The sequence below is a fragment of the Phascolarctos cinereus genome, unplaced genomic scaffold, assembly GCF_003287225.1.
Source record: "Phascolarctos cinereus isolate Bilbo 61053 unplaced genomic scaffold, phaCin_HiC Scaffold_7;HRSCAF=346, whole genome shotgun sequence".
Lineage (NCBI taxonomy): Eukaryota > Metazoa > Chordata > Mammalia > Diprotodontia > Phascolarctidae > Phascolarctos > Phascolarctos cinereus.
Window position 1 is genome coordinate 10,781,843 of NW_027556180.1, and position 17,293 is coordinate 10,799,135.

General features: G+C 48.0%; 1 protein-coding gene across 2 annotated transcripts; it reads left to right on the forward strand.

Moving 5' to 3' along the window:
- The first annotated feature begins 4,008 nt into the window (after positions 1-4,008).
- DTYMK (deoxythymidylate kinase) lies at positions 4,009-12,609 on the forward strand. 2 transcript variants are annotated; one of them, XM_020989017.2, is made up of 5 exons: positions 4,009-4,229; positions 7,590-7,698; positions 8,771-8,861; positions 10,020-10,217; positions 12,112-12,609. In XM_020989017.2, the coding sequence occupies exons 1-5, from the start codon at positions 4,100-4,102 to the stop codon at positions 12,220-12,222; spliced, it is 639 nt and encodes a 212-aa protein (XP_020844676.1). In that variant the 5' UTR covers positions 4,009-4,099; the 3' UTR covers positions 12,223-12,609. The 2 variants fall into 2 exon arrangements, with proteins under 2 accessions (XP_020844676.1, XP_020844677.1); XM_020989018.2 differs by lacking the exon at positions 8,771-8,861 and having other exon boundaries at positions 7,590-7,696.
- The last annotated feature ends 4,684 nt before the right edge of the window (positions 12,610-17,293 follow it).

Genomic DNA, 17,293 nt, shown 5'->3' on the forward strand with positions numbered 1-17,293 from the left:
CTTTTTAAAAAAATTTATTTTTTTTATATTCTATATAAATTTATTTATTTTTAGTTTTCAACATTTCCTTCCACAAGATTTTGAATTCCAAATTTTCACCCCATCTTGCCCCTCCCCCCCAAGATGGCATGCATTCTGAATACCCCTTCCCCCAGTCTGCCCTCCCTTCTATCTCCCCCCCCCCCTTTTCTTATCCCCTTCCCCTTCCACTTTCCTGCAGGGCAAGATAGATTTCTGTACCTCATTTCCTGTATTTCTTATTTCCCAGATGCATGTGGAAACATTTTTTTAAACATGTGTTTCTAAAACTCCGGGTTCCAAACTTTCTCCCTTCCTCCCACCCCACCCACCCTCACTGAAAAGGCAAGCAACTCAGTACAGGCCATACATGTGCAGTTATGCAAAACACTTGCATAGTAGACATGTTGTGAAAAACTAACTCTATTTCCCCTAATCCTGTCCTGCCCCCCCATTTATTCTATTCTTTCTTTTGACCCTGTCCCTCCTCAGAAGTATTTGCTTCCGTTTACCCCCTTTCCCAATCTGCCCTTCTCTCTATCATCCCTCTGCTCTCTTGTCCCCTTCCTCCCCTATTTTCCTGTAGGGTAAGACAGATTCTGGAATGCATTTCTTCCTGGCTCCCTCCAAAGCTCAGTCCAAGTAATACCTTCAACATGAGGCCTTTCCTTTTCTTCCCAGATGTTCATACTTCCCCCTCAAAAAATTACCTTGTATTTACTCTCTATATGTATATATACACACACATATATTTATATCAACTTGTATGAGTACGTGTTGTTTCCCTCCATTACACGGAAGCTCTTTAGGGCATCTTCTTTTTGTATCCTCAGCACCTCATATATCATCTGGTACCCAGCAGGTACTCACTAGATGCTTGTTGATTTGGATTGCTCTTACTTAGGGGATACATCTGGTTAGGGAGGACATAGGGAAGAAGGGGCCATACATAGCTGGGATGATACTTGCTTCTCAGGCTTCATCCCAGATAGAATCCCTCTTTACTTCTGCCACTGCTGTTTAAATGTCTAATATCAGTCAGTCAGTAAGCATTTATTAAGCACCCACCACGTGGCAAGCATTGAGTTAAGTGCTGGGGATACAAAGAAAGGCAAAAGACAGCTCCAGCTTTTAAGGAGCTCACAGTCTAAGGGGTGAGACGATGTGCAAACAATTCTGTACAAATATACTACTGATAAAATAAATGGGAGGTAATCAACAGAGGAAAGGCATTAGAATATAGGGAGATCAGGGAAGATTTTTTTTTTTATTGAAGGTGGGATTTTAGGTGGGAAGGTGGGACTTGAAGGAAATCAGAGAAGCCAGGAGGCAGAGATGAGTAGGCAGGGCATCTCATGCGTGGGGGACAGCAAAGGAAAGTGCCCAGAGCTGGGAGGTTGGTGTTCAGTTGCTTTCCAGTTGTGTCCGACTCTTTGTAACCCTATTTGGGGTCTTCCTGGCAGAGATGCTGGAGTAGTTTGCCATTTCCTTTTCCAGTTCATTTTACAAATGAGGACATTGAGGCAAACAGGGTTAAGTGACTTGCTCAGGGTCACACAGCTGTTAAGTGTCAGAGGCCTGATTTGGACTCGGGAAGATGCGTCTTCCTGATTCCAGGCCCCGCACTCTATCTATGCACATGCCACCAGACAATTATGGGCGCCGGTGGGCTCTTCTCTGTCCATTCTCTTGGTATCTTGGGATCCTCCCTGGCTAGACTCCTCTCTGCTGCCATCTGCTGGATCTTAGCTGCTATACAGCCTTTACTCCTCTTCACTCACCCCACCCCCAAACTTGGGCTGGTGGGAAGGCCAAGGAGGGGTGTCTGTCAGTTCTTTTAGCACTTGACTCTCAGGCTATTTCACTCTTTGTGACTTAAACTCCAGGCTTCTCTAACCCTCAGAAGGCTGTTTTGTACTCCTTGGATTCAGCTGAACTCCTGTCTTCTGCAAGCGGTCCTTCCCATCTCCCAAGGCTAGTGACTTTCCTCTGTTACCCCAACTTACCCTGTGTATATCTCTCAGTACATAAGTGTCTGTTTTAATGTAGTAAAACCTGTCTCTATTCCAGCTGAAACACCAGTGTAGCTTTATATCATAGCTATTAAAGGGGTGTGAGAGGAAACATGCAAAATCATATGTACTCAGAAATAGAACCCGTCATTGTAATCATTCAATTCTCAACTCTGTCCAGCTGATGTTACCCAGAAGTGCCAAATGTGAGAACCACCAGCCAAGGCAACACTCCCGAGTTTGCCGAACAAGACTTAGATGTAGCTGGGAAACATTTAACAAAATAACTAAAAATTCAAAGACAATTGACATTTGAAAACTGACAACGTGAGGCCAAGAAGGATCCTTCCATATGGATTAGTGGCCCCAGTTTCTGTGTGAGTTTGACTCTCCTGGTGCAAGCCATTACACCATGTTGTGGGGACTCCTCTGTTAGACTGTGAGCTACTTGAGGGCAAAGACTGTCTTTGCCTTCCTTGTATTCTCAGCTCTTTGCTCATGAATTGGATTTGAGGCAGAGTTGCCCAATTGGTCCTCTCTGAAAACAAACACCCTCAACTCTTAGCAAAATGCTTTATAAATGCTTGCGGACTGACCACTTGACCTACACCTTCCTGAACTCAGTCTAACATTGGCAGTCTGAATCCCTCTTCATTTCTCAGAAGGTCCTGCTCCGTTTCAAACGCCCCAGGAGCGAGACTCAATGGAACTAGGCCAAATTGGCCGTCCTCAGAAGAGTCCTCTGCTAATAACAGAGTTTCCGCCCTCTTCAGAAGCAGCCAGACGTGTTTAGGTTGTGGAAGAGGAGACTTGGGGAAACACCAGAGCTACCTCTCAGGTGTTTGTAGGCCTGCCATCTGGAAGATCGAGACCTGTGTGACTCCAGAGGGCAGACGTAGGAAGAAACAAAGGGTCACAGAGGCAGATTTAGTCTAGATGTAAGGATGAACGTGCTCACCATTAGAGGCATCCCAAAGTGGAATGTGCTGGGTGGGGGAAGGCGGGAAGGGAAGAGAAGGTTCCTTCCTTCAGTAACTACCTTCAAGCCAAGGTTGGATGGCCACTTGTAGGCCACGTTGTAGAAAGGATTCTTGTTCGGATATGGATTGGAATGGATGGCCTCTGAGGTCACACAAGGAAAGGGGACTCTTCGGGGAATGCCGATGAGGCTCTCCCCTTAAAGGAGGATGAGGAAGCTCATTTCTCGGCAGGCTGCTGTCCTCTGGGCCTCTCGCGCTCCGGGGACCTCTTCCTCTTGCGAGACCACTTCGGGCCTGGCACCTCATCAGTATCTTCTGATAGAAGGGTGGAAGGCTTTTCCCAGAACCAGCCCCCCCCCCCGGTTCTTTCCCAGCGGGCTACTCCCCTCCGAACCCCTCCACCATGCCCTTTTCCTCAGCTTCCCCAATAGACTGGAAGCTCCCCGAGGGCAGGCCAGTCCTTTGCCCCTCCTCGCGTCTCCACCGCTCAGCCCGGGCCCGGCTCCCAGCAGGGGCCAAACAAACGCTCTTTGACCGATTGACCTCAGCCCAGCAGCACACTCGCGCACATCTGGAGCATCTGTCTTGCCATAAAAGCAGTCCCTTTATCTCCGCTTTACAGTGAGTGAAAGTGATGCCCAGTGAGGAGCGTGACCTGCCCAGCGTCAGCGCTGGGATTCGCACCCACATCCCTACAGACGGGTACCGCTTTTGAAATTTCCCACTTGCGCCGCCAAAAGCTCAGAGACTGAGCATGCGCACAGCCTTTCCCAGCCCCAAATCACCCTCACCGCCGACAAAGAGGAGCGAGAGAATGAGCGTGCGCAAAACCAGCCTCCTCCTCTCGCTCACCAACTAGCAGGAGGCGGGGGGGGGAGCGAGGAGTCGTGAGCATGCGCATAGTCAACGGGGGGGGCCTTCCCCTGCACCGACTCACAAGCCCTAGAAGAGGCAGGATACTGAGCGTGCGCAACCTCTCCGTTCCGCCCCCCCCCCCCCGCCCCAGCCTGCGTGAGGCTCTGACGCCAAGGTGCTGCCATTTGGCGGGAAGAAGAGACGCTGCCGGGCTAACGGGGTAGCCGTGCGGCCATGGCGGGGCGGCGTGGTGCCCTCATCGTGTTGGAGGGCATGGATCGCGCTGGGAAGACCACCCAGTGCCGGAAGCTTGTGGCAGCCCTGCTCGAATCTGGACAGCGGGCAGAACTTCTCCGGTTCCCGGGTAGGAGGCAGAGCCAGGCCTGGAGAGGGGGCAGGGCGGGCGATGCGCAAGTCTGCGCAGTAGGCTGTGGTGAGAGGGAGCATGCGTGGTCTGGGCCGAGACCATGCCCACCGGGGCCGTGATTGGTCCAAGGCTCAGGCGTTTGAGAGCTTCGTCACGTGGGGAAGATGGAGCCCACGCTTGCTGTTTCTCCTCCGACAGCGGCTGCCGCGTGGCCCCGGGGCTCGCTCGGTTCGAAGGGCGTAGTCAGAGACGCCGCCTCGCGGGGTTGTTGGGTAGCGCAGGGAAGCTAGTGTAGACGAAGCGCTTTGCAAACCTCGAGATGGCAGGCGTGCCTGGTGTGTGCCTCCCCACCCCGAGAAATAAGCTCCCGGAGGGCAGGCGCCGGCGGAGCTCGGCCCCTTCCGGGGACCTCCCAGACCCCCGGAGCCCCCTCTTCCTCTTTCGAGGAAGGGGGCGTGGCCCGCCTGAGTGCCGCACAGATGGTGCCACTTGCCGTCGTCGAGGGGATACCTGGCCTCCCGACTCCAGGGCCGTCGTTTCCCACCGTACCCCCTGCTTGTAGCCCCCTCGTAGGACGGCCACACACGCATTTCCGCCTCAGTCAGCGTTTTCCTTTTGTCTCCCGTTTTTAAGGTTTTTATTGAACTCGTTTACCCTGTAGGGCCGTCCCCTCCCAAGGAGCCCCCTTTGTAACAGACTTTTAAAGGGGGAAATAAGTTTAGCAAAACGATGCAGCACATCAGCCAGTCTGACATGTGTAGGGCTCCGTACCTACGTGTCTGTGCAGGGAAGGAGGGAAAGGATTCTCACATCCCCTCCTTCACCCACCCTCTGATGGGGTGTGGCCCTAAAGGGAATTTGGCCCCTGTGGTAGGTTTTTATTGACTTCCCTTTTTGAATCGCCTTGTTTCCCTTTAAGGGCCCTAGTCTCACCTGCTTGATTTTATTCCAATTAGAATCCCTTCCTTTCCCTTTGAGAGCCCTAGCTCCATCTGTTTGATCTCATTCCAGTCAGAGTTCTCGCCCACACGCTTTTCCCAGACCCTCCCCTGATTACCCAGTCATTTTAAGCATATAAGATCTCCCCTGCTCCTCGTTAGGGCAGAGAATCCCAAGTCCAAAGGGCTGAGACTCTCTCATGCACGCCTGTTTTTACGGGCCTTACTCGGCTTATGTGTTTTATCCTTTTTAATAAACTTTTCCTCTGGCTGAAGATTTGAGTTGAATTCTTTGAGGCCGGGCCCAGTACCATGACTTTGGGGTTTCCAGCACCCCAGCACTTCTAGACCTCTTCACCTCCAACATTGTAGAAAGAAGGAAGCAGGCCGAGGAAAAGGACGGAAAGTGGCAGAGTCGGGATTCCAGTCCAGGGTTCTATCCCGTGTTCCAGCCACAGAGGGCCATGAAAAATCTACAGGTGACAGAAGCAGGAGTAACACAACGAGTCTGTTAGGTGCCCTGGAAGGAAGAACTCGAAAAGAATTAGAGCTATGCCAGTGTAGAATGGGCCGCCTCAGCAGGGAGTGGGTTCTCCATCACTGGAAGGCTTCAGGCAAAGACTGGAGAGCCCCCATTGGGCTGGGGCTCGGACTAGATGGCCTGCGAGACCCTCTTGTCAGGGGAGATTCTCTGCTAGGCTGCGTTATTTCCTTTTCAGAGTCTAGCCCTGCTCTGTAACAGCTGTGTGACCTTGAACAAATCACCTGGGTTCCTTGGGACTTAGCTTATTCCTCTCCAGAATTGGAGATTGGACTAGACGATCCCTGTGGACCCTGTAAATGCCAACTGCTTGCGAGCCTTTGTCCTAGCCAATATGCTGAGGCACGTGCGTCATGAACATGACCTCTGCTTGACTCTTCTTTCCATCTCCGTTTCCCCATTTGCTTAGGAGCAGCCAGATTCTCAAAGGTTTGGCTGGCATTCAGTCCGTGATCAAAGGAATGCACCAAATGTGTGCACACATACTTACATTAATCCTTCAAGTAATTATGATGTCATTATTGTGGGTATACACTGGACATGAACATAAATTACAGCCTCTCCAAGGTAAAAAAAAAAATCTCCCACAGAATGAGCCTTTTTAGGCTTATCCATAGTGGCTCACCAGGCCTGACTCAAGCCTTTCAAGTGTCAAGAGATTTCAAAGATTGTGCTTTGAGAACTGTGTGTATGTGTGTGTGTGTACACAACGTATGTCGACGTGTGTGTTATTCGCACTTTGGTTGAGAGGTGGTTGCCTTCTACATTGTCACAGATTTCTTCCTGTCTCATGCCTGCCCACCCACCCCATTAAGTATTTCAGTAGTACCACCAGGCACTTAGCCTCCCTTGCTGTGCTCCCTTGGGGTTATCTTTCCCTCTCCTTAGCCTTCAACCTTCAGACGGTTAAGAAGGCCTGAGGATTTCACTTCTAAGCTAACTTTCTATTCTCATTGTTGCTCTCTTAGCAAAGGCTCTCCATTCCTGCTTGGATGACTATGACAGCCTCTTAACACCCCTGCTTTTGATGCATCCACACCTGTCAGACTGAGCTTCCACACGTAGGGATCTTATCATTTCACCTCTGTCCACAAATACTTCAGTGGATTGAAAAGAAGGCTGGATAAAGGACTTGAATTGAGACTTTGCATTCCCATCCTTTGTGTACTCCCTGGGACTGTCTCCTATTTATGGTCCACATAGATCTCCTGGAAATCTGTGGATTTCTCTATCACTTACTTTTATCGCCTTTTTTTGTTTTTACATCACACATGTTTCCCACTCTATCCCACCCATCCCAGCACTCCTTCCTAGAGAACTGTCCCTTATAATAAAGTACCCCCAAGAAATGTCTTGCAAAACTAATTGATGTTATGAAATAATCTGACTTTGCAGACAAAGAAACTGGAGAAGGTGTCCTCTCATATCACTTCAATGGGACCAGGCTTGGCCATTACAAGTTGTATAAAATTTGTTTGTACTATTCATTTTTAGCACCTAATCGAGTGTGTTGTCATGTGTGTGTGTGTGTTTTGTGTCCCCAAGTAGAATGGAAGATTCTGGAATGAAACATCAGGCTTTTCAGTGCCTAGCATTTCACCAGGCACTCAGTAAAGATGTGCTCATTGAGAGTATGATTCGTGGCATAATTTTTGACCTTTCAGTCAGCTTTTTCAATGATTGATTTAAAGCGTTGTAATTTGCACCCTTTTCTCTTGTGCTTCTCATAGCTCACATGCCATTATTTGGCTGGTCTTCAATTTGGTGCTGTTTGAGAAGTGCCCCTTAATAGGCAGAGCTTTGATTCTGTGCAGAAAGTTCAGCCCGTAGCATTTCCTTGGGCTAACCTCATCTTATCCCTAATTCTTTTCTTTGCAGAGAGATCCACAGAAATTGGCAAACTGCTGAGCTCTTACCTGGAGAAGAAAAGCAACATGGAGGATCACACAGTGCATCTGCTTTTTTCTGCAAACCGCTGGGAACAGGTGTAAGGCAAAGATGTCGGGAACGTTCTGCCAGACTCACCTCGGTTCTCTTAAATACCCTTCCCTTCCAGGCCTCAATTTTAGGGAATATCAGCTTTGCATGAATCTGGAGGTCAGGTCAAAGGGAGAGGGGGGTACTTTTCTGCCTAAAATCAAAGCCACAGCCTGACCTGTTCCATGTAACTTGATTTAGAGGTTGGGCTTCTGTTGTTTGTAGCTTCCTAGAAAAGAGACGTAAGTAGCTGTCGTTTCGTTTACAGTGTGCAGCGACCAGCCTGGTTTTCCCTAAAAGGTCATTGTGGTCAGTGCTTCTTTGACTCAGCAGTGTCCCTTTTCCAGTGACGGCAGTCTGCTTGCGCCATCCTGGGCACCTCCCACCTTAGCCCCTCACTCCCTGGGCTTCCTTCTGGAAAGCTGGGGGAGCCCAGCTTCGTCCTCTGGCACCTCTGGGCCTGATGCTCTCAGTTTGATGCTTCACTATCAGCTTGTCCCCTTGACTTACCTGCCAGATGAACAGGCCTGTTTGGAACAAACAAAAGGACTTCCTTGTTCTTTCCTCCTCCTCCAGGGTTCTAGAGCACTTGTCACCCACACCTTTTTATTTTGTACTTTCTGAGCTTTCTAAGCCTCTTGGGGAGTTTCTCCCTGCTTCTGTTCACAGAGAGCCTTCCTTTGGCAAAGTCTCAGCCCACTATAGTGTGTTGGGCCTCCCTAGTCTGTGCTGCGTTGGGCCTTAATCTAATGTGGCTTCAATTCCAAGACTGTATTTGCTGTGTACATTCAGGCCTCACAGTTTCAGTAAAGCTGGTGTGCTCTTCTGGATATCAGTCCTGAATGTGGGCACTTTAGAGGGACTGTGATTTCGGTGGGGTCAGTCTGCCCTGGGCCAACACTGATCACAGCACGCACAAACCCCCTCCCTCTCCTGGCCCTTCTTGACCCTGTTGTCCCATGTTCTCTCCTTGGGATTGCCCTATCTCTCTGGAGACCCTCCTCTGGGCATCAGACAAAATTTAAAGAATTTTGAGGGCATTTGGAATAGAGAATAACCCTTTTTTTTTCGTTGTTATCTAGACCACTGATTAAAGAAAAGTTAAGTCAAGGCATCACCCTGGTAGTAGACAGGTATGCCTTCTCTGGTGTAGCCTTTACAAGTGCCAAAGAGGTGAGTGATCAAAGCTTGTCTGCCTTCACCTTCTAACAGAACAATAGTGACCCTTAATTGAGCCTGAACGTTTTGAGGAACTGAGAAATGCACAAAGCTTAGATGAGACACGGCCCCTGCCCCTAAGTAGCTTCTGCTCTAACCAAGGGATAAGAAGCTGGCACGTAGACCAGATGACATGGTAAATACTCTAGAGAGAGAAGGAATAAGGGGCCATGTGAAGCCTGAGGGCAAAGCTGGTCCCCAAGATGGACAACCAGGAAAGGCTCCCTGGAGGACTTGGCTTTTGGATTGGAATCTGAAGGGTGGGGAGGGCAAAAAGGGAAGGGGAAGGGCCTTCCAGACTCGGGGAAAAGTGTGAGCCCAGGGGCTGAGGATGCTGGGCACATGTGGAGTGCAGGGAGGCCCCAGAGTCAGCGGGGTGGAGTCTGGAAGCAAGAGTTCAGAGGGATAGTTGGGAGAGTAGACTGTTTCTGAAGGTGGTGGGCCTTGAGTACCAGGCCAAGGCGCTTGAATTGTCCTCCGTAGGCAGCCCCTGAGGATGTCTGGGCAAGAGGAGAAGCGCAGCCAAAATGTTGGAAGGCACCTTTGTTATCTGCCTCCTTGATTATAGGAAAGAGAGGCTAAGTGGCTTCCTCGGTATTGACATTTTAAAAAAACTGACATCACAAAAAATAATAAAACTTCAGAGGTTGATGGTCCTTGGCAGATTCCTTTCAATAGTTTATCATTTTGACTGTCAGAATATTTTTTGTATGAATTCTCAAGTCTAGACCAGGCCTCCTTTTATCGAAGGGTTAAGCCTTTGTCGTGATGCCTAGTTTCACTCTTTTCCTTGCCTTGAATGGTTGCCAGATAACCAGGTCCTGGAAGGAGGGTGATGTTCCTCACATAGGCCTGGAATGGCTGAATGCCACCACTGTTAAAAGAATCAGGGGTCAAGGAGGACCTTTGAGGTCTCTCTGTATCTGTTTGATGGAGGTCTCACTCCGTCAGTCTTGTAAAAGAAGTGTGATCTCCTCCCAGTAACAGCCACTCCCTGGACCCCACGGGAATCCCTGCTCCCCTTTCCTCATTTTCCTTTGGATTAGAAGAACTAGGACCCTCTCTCTCTGCTCTGACCTGGGGGCCTTTTTGTTGTTTGTTTCCCCTTGTCAGAATTTTTCCATAGACTGGTGTAAGCAGCCTGATGTGGGGCTCCCCAAGCCAGACCTGATCCTCTTCCTTCAACTGAGCTCCTTGGAAGCAGCGAAACGGGGAGACTTTGGCACTGAGCGCTATGAAAACAACGCCTTCCAGGAGAAAGCCTTGCAGTGTTTCCACCACCTAATGCAAGATGATTCGTTAAACTGGAAGGTGAGAGGGGAACCAGCTGGTCAGAAGGTGCACGTAGCAGAGGGTCAGCCCCTGGGCTCAAGACAGATTTCGTGGAGGGGTTGATGGGTCTCCTTCCCAGAAGGGAAGCTCGCCTCTCACTTTAGTCTCCCGAGTCCTCTCCTCTCTCCTGCTGTGTGTCATGAGCCCTCCACGTCATGGCCTCTTCTCTCTTCCTTTGGTCTCTGCAGAAGCACCCCTTCCCCTGGCCCACCAGAGCTCTGTGCCCACGTCCGTGTCTGCATGTTTTCCTCATGTTTAATAAAACAAAGCAGAAGCCCTTCCCTCACCCCTGCCCAGCCCATCATCGCTCTCTTTTACAGCCAAGCACTCAGCATTAACCTCCTCTGCTCGCGGCGCACGCCTTGCCTCGCCTTCCCTTCCCTTCTCGCCCCTTCCAGCTGGCTGCCAGCCTCACGACTCAGGTGAAAGGGCTCATTTCCAGACAGCCAGCGAGTGAGCTCTTCATTGTTGGGTCCCACGCCTTTTCTCAGGCCTCCTCTGTCATGATCTCTTTGCGGCATTTGACAGTGTGGTCCACGCCTCCTCTCCATCTGTCTGGCCATTCTCCTTAGTCATTACCTTGTCTTGGGTGGGCGCTCCTCCGAGGGTCAGTCCTGGAGCCGCTTCACGGCCCTTCTCCAGGCGATCTTATTAATTCCTGTGGATTCGGTCACCTCCATGCTTGTGCCCCCAGATCTTAGCATCAAGCCCTTAGCTCTCCTAGATTCCAGCCCCACACCTTAAAGCATTGTGTAAATGTGGCTGTTATTGTGTGAATAGACTCCCTCTTATATTAGTGTGTAAGAAATACGTGATTGAGTAGTATCTTATTCTCAGGACGAGGTTCCTTTTGTGCACGAGACGTGGGGCTAGCATTTTCTAACCTGTAATAGTTTCTTCTGTGGCAGGACTTCCTTGCTCTGCATAGCACCCAGTGATATTGTGAGCCTGGGTGGCGGGCCTGGGGTTTAGACGCTTGGATCTCCTTTTACCCACAGGCAGGGTTAGAAATAGCTTGTGAGGAATTTGCACCAGAGAGTGTATTGGGTGCTAGAGATGTGGTGTGTGATTTTCAGCTTTAGCCTCCTCCAGTCCAAGGAGTGTTTCTTCTACCTAAGTGTCAATGGGCTTATCTTGGAGAGGGAGAGGGGAGTTACTTTGCTGGTTGGTGTTCCTGTCCCAAACCTCCATCTCTTTTCTTGAAAAATTTAATCCCACCCACATGTACAAAAATATTCATAGCAGCTCTTTTTGTGGCAAAGAATTGGAAATTGAAGGGACGCCCATCAATTGGGGAATGGATGAACAAGTTGTGGTGTATGAATGCAATGGAATACTATTGTGCTATAAGAAATGATGAGCAGGCTGACTTCAGAAAAACCTGGAAAGACTTGTATGGACTGATGCTGAGTGAAGTGAGCAGAACCAGGAGAATGTTGTACATGGTGACAGCCACGTTATGCGACCCTTCCCAGCAATACAAGGATCTAAGACATCTCCAAAGGCCTCGTAATGGAAAATGCTGCCCACATCCAAAGAAAGAACAACGGAGTTTGAATGCAGATGGAAGCAGACTATTTGCTCTTTTTTTTTCCCTCTTCTGTTGAGTTTTGTTTCCTCTTTCTGGTGGTTCCTCTTATTGGTTCTAATTTTTACTTACAACATCACTAATCTGAAAATATGTTTAATAGGAATGTATATGTATAGCCTATATCAGATTGTGCGCCGTCTTGGGGAGGGAGGGGGAGAAAAATTTTAAACTCAAAAGCATATGGAAGTGATTGTTGATAAATCAAAATAAATTTAAAAAAAGAAAGAAAGAAAAATCTAATCCCTTTTTTCTTTTCTTTCTCATGTCCTCCTGATGAAACAGACCATTGATGCATCTCAAGGCATAGAAGACTTGCACAAGGAGATTTACTCCCTTTCTGAAAAGACCATTCAAATGGCCCAAGACACTGCCGTGGGAGAGTTGTGGAAATAGGGCTGGGTTGGCCAGCTCTCTGTGCTCAGCAGGAAGGTGGGGAGCACCTATGCTGGTGTCTGAGAACTTAAAAAGGACCAAGCGTTGGATGGCCATGGGTTACAGCAGGAGGCCTACCCTGCACATTCTTAATCCAGGTTGAGGTCACAACCCTCCTGAATAAGGCGTGAAGATGATGGACCAGAACCACCTTTCAGGGCAGTGGACGGGAAATATGTTTCTGCTGAGCCAGAAGAGTGATTTAAGATTTCTTCCCAAATCTGGGATTAGAGAAAGCCCATTCTCTTTCCTTTTTAGCCCTTTCAGTTTCCTTTCTCGGCCTTGTTTTTAAGTGGAATCATCGAAGTATTATCAAAATAAATGAATTGTTTTATCTGGTTTCCTCTATTTTAGGATTGACACTAAATTTGAATAATCCTGGATCATGTAGGCTGACTTCAGCCCCAACGTTAACCTGACCTATATGATGGTAATCTTTTTGAAAAGTTCAGCTTGTCTTAACATTCCATCCCTCTGTCCTTCTTTAAAATACTAGCCATCCTTTGGGGATGGATGAAAACATCAGGAATACCTGCTCTCCAATAGAAATGTATGTTCAGTTGGGAAAATAGCTGTGGGAAGCTTGAGGTTTCCTACGCCTTTTCTTTAGATTCAGAATGTGGCGTCTTAAACCCTGAATTTGGCTTAGAATGAGAAGCACTTGAATGCTGCTATTAGATAGTATTGGTCATGGCCCCCCCATCTCCCAGAAGTCAGTTCTCGCCCAGAGTTTTGCCATCAGTAATACGCCAGCTGGGTCCAGTTTCTTGAGCAGCCTGGATAAATGTAAACTCTAGTGACTCCACAAGGCGGGAGGGCAGCCAGCAGGACCTGTTGGGAAGAGTGGGAGAGCAGAGTTCCAATCCCACCTCTGACCTCGGGCTAGAAGTAACAGCAGGTCACCTCTGTCTACCTTGGCTCCTGCACCTGAAGAACAAAGATAAAGCCGTGGTGCATGGCTCAGGGGGAGTCCTCAAGACTCAGAGGACTCCAGAAATGTCAGCTCCCGTTACAAATGCTTGTTAATTATTGGGGATGGAAATTGTGTAACTCTCAAGTTTGCCAGGTTGAAAACATCACCATGAAATAAAGGTTCCGTTTGGTATTTGGTCGAGATCGAGAGTTATGTCTGGATGTTTCTGCAGGGGCAGGGAGAAGAGAAATCAGGTGGGCAGGCAATAGATGTTCCATCTGAGTCATTTCTTGTTGCCTTTTTTTTAGAGATGCTGTGACTGGCATTCAGCAGGAAGCCCCCGCCTCTGACCGTGCTGTGGCCATAGACTTCAGTGGTTAGCCTATAAGCTGGCGATACAGGGGTACGTGATTCCACAAGGCAGCTTTTGGTGAGGAGGGTGGGAACTCACCTCCCCCACCCCTGAAGCTCCCGATTGTTATTTACATCTACCCTAAACTAAGGCTGGCATCTGTTTATTCTGCCCTAGTATGAAAGACTCGTTAGCTCTGGGTAGAAGACCCCTAGGAAAGCTATGAGAAAGGGAGGAAGAAATTGGCTGGAGTTGGTGGACAGGTGATCAGAGCAGGGAGCAAGCCTAGATCTGTCTACTCTGAGCCTCAGTTTGCAGATGAGGAAACTAAGTCCCATGGGGAAGAATAAAGTGGCTCTTTTTCTTTATGGCTGACAAGGGATCCCCTTTTCAACCATCTGCTTGTTGCAGCTTATGACGTACACACTATGTAATTGTGGAGGTCTCCCTACTTTGATAGAGATGAAAACACCCACGGCAGAATTGGACGTTACATTCGTTACACCTGCTTGATATGGGGAGAGGTTAGCCTACTAAGTCACTCTGCTGTCTGCTGGGGTAGGGCGGGGTCTGAAGCTTGATCACTTTAGGTAATGGTCTCAGGAATGAGCATGTTTTTAGATTTTAGGAGTTGGCCTGCTGACTCGGGCCACTACCACCTCCAGAAAGAACCTCTGGGACAATTATGCCAGTCCTGGGCCACATAGGGCTGGTAACCAGAATCTGAGATGTCAAGCATTTTCAAATGAAAAATCTCCCACTCTTGGCTGCAAACCTCATGCATTTGTTAAATTTAAAGGGAACGTGGAAGGAATCCTGGAAGGTAGGAGAACCAGCTCACAGGGGTGAGCCTGAGCTGACCCAGTCCCCTGTCCTAGCAGGTGCACATCTTCATTCAGATGCTGTGCTTCACCTTTGGCACCTGCAGTCCCAGAACAAGAGGCAGGTGCATGACCTGCCAGGAGAGGTAAAGTGCCCAGTGTCCATGGAAGGCTTATGTTAGGGTGAGAAGGTGGTTAGTCCCACTATCGTAAAACTCACAGATCTGAACCATCCATTATGCTGCAACTACATTCAGGAGAAATGGTTTCAAGGATGAAATAAATCAATCTCACAGCCTTTTACCTTTTTTCTCCCTCATATTTTTAAAGAAAAAAGCTATAGTGCCCTCAAAGTTTGACAATGGAGCCTTACCACCCTTTTAGTTTTCCTTTCTTGTTCTTTCTGGTCCCCAAGTGCTACTGTATCATGCTGTAGTCTTTATTTTCATCAGTGCCATTATTCTGACCCCTTGGGCCATCCCTCTCTACCAGCTTTGGTCCTTGTTTGGTTTGAAGCCAGGGAACCTTCCCAGGTAATCACTTGTGTTTCCTTTGTGCAGTATTTGGACTTTGCCTTCTCTGCTGTCTTAATCACCAATTATAAACCTGAAATACAAGAACTTTCCTTTGGGATTCCCTTCTAGACCAACCCTTTCTACCCCACCCCACCCCCCTTGCCATGAGTGTTTATAGGTCATTTATTAAAAAGCTCCAAAACTGGCTTCAGCCTGTGACCAGACCAAGTGAATGCACTCCCAGGTCCTGAAACTGCTGTAGGTTTTCAGCTTGAGCTCTGACCACTGAGGAATCATGCTACAGAAAGGGAGGAGCCTGCCATCTTGATCTGAGAATAGGAGGCAAGCTTCCTAAGACACACCTTTGGATGGGCCCGTGCCCAAAGAAACCATGACCTTACCTGCTTCCAGGTTATGGTTAAGCTTTCTATTGAATTCCCATTGAAAGCATAGGCCCAAAGAGTCATAACAAAGAGGGAAGTTCTTGATGGCCACCGCCAGTAAACTGGATGGCACCAGCTGGAGACAGCAATGTTCACGGAGGCCTCTAATCTCTATTAGAAGCATATTAGAGGCCCTGATCTCTAATAGGGCAAGACTGACGATGAAACGGAAGCATAGCCCCTCACACCATTATAAAATGAGATCAGATGTTTTTATTTGTATTCTTATTACAAATTAAGTACCAAGTAGCTTAATTCCAACACTCTGAATTCTGAGTGAATTGACACTCTTTTCAGAAAGGGAGAGCGTGATAAGTTTATTTTGTGCAGGAAGCTGTTAGTATATGTAGAGCTTTGGCTTTAGTCTACAGTAATTGGGTTAAGAACTCCTCATAGAGTTGCTGAAATAAAAGCACTGATGAAGCCCAGGCCTGGGGAAAGTGGGACGGGTGGGAGCAAAGTCATGGCCCACAAAAGCCTGTCTCGTTAGCATGGTCAGTGAGGCAGACATATTGGAGTAAGGTGGGGTGGGGTCTTTGAAATCATCCAATTAGCTGTCTGATGGTTGAAAGGCGATTCTCTTTTCCCATGTCAGGACAGTCTTCCTTTAAGACTATGTCTAAAAGACATAGATGTCCAAGTCGTACCAGGGTTACACTAATCAGTGTTTGTTTCGATCATTAATAACTTCTTAAAGTGATAGGGTGAGAGGTGAGGCCTTTGTAATGACCCCAGCCAGGACTCATTCATTGCTGAAACTGAAGGAAAGCTGGTCTCCATCCATGGACTTCTTCAAGGGAATTCAACCTGGACATCAATGCAGCTGCTTCTAGCTCAGTTATGGGAGTAATTTTTTGGGGAAAAGGCCCCGAGGAGATGAACAAGAATGTGGTTTCTATGGAAGTGGGCACAAGGGGATTGACCACTGAACCCTTGGCCTTTAGCTATCACCCACTCAGAGACACAGACTCTAACATGTGTCTTTGCTTCACTTGCTCAGCAGGGAGTTCTTGGTTCTGGTGACTGGATCCACAACTGGAGCAGAGAAGTATGTGCTTTGGGGCCATTTCTGCTAGCCCACTTCCAGGAAGCCTTGTTCTGCTTCCTTCTTTAACCGATCCTCCCCATTCTCCCACAGTGCTATGCCCAGCAGTGCATGGATGTCCTTGTCGGAAAGGAAACACTCTTCCAAGTACCTGAGATGGGTTGCCCCCTGGCCCTGACACTGCCCAAGTCGGTAGTGACTCCACATCACAGACCTTTCTAGGGCTTCTCTCTTAGACAGCATGTGTCTAAAGAACACCCATTCAAGATGACTATCACCTACATAAAAATGAATAAGTAAATAAGGTTTTTCAAGTGAATGACACCATCATCTGAAAGATTAATGAGTTCCATGAATTAGGATGTCTTTAAAAATAAGATGAATTTATATACCCATGATTCAAATAAAATGTAAAATATAGCCTTTTTTTGCGGGGGGGGGGGGGGATAAGGGCTAACTTGGACTGTTATAAGAGAAGATTGATGCTCCTGGGAACTTGAACTCAGTTAAGAAAACTTTATGCAAAGAACCCTACTTCCAAACACCTTTATTAAAATATGGAAGTCAGATTTGAGAATGTTAGGAATAACCAGAACTTTTCCAGGAATCAAAGGGTATTGTTTGCTTAGCACAAGGTCTCGAACCCAGTAAATGCTTAATAAATGCTTTATCTACATAACTAACTCATGTTAACTACATCAGAAAATTTTATAGTGCCTTGTAACGTCACCATGATGTTATTCATGTTGATATAAGCATGTGTAAAATGAGCTTGTTGGACACAGAATGCTGGCTAAGAGTTTGTCACCTGTAAATTTCTATTCACCTGCCTTTCTGCGCTTTGAAAATGTACTTTCTGATGCTGCCAATGACCCTGAGCTACCAGGGAAAAGATCGATGCTTTGTGAATGCAAGATAACATCATTTGGGGTTGGCTGTGGTG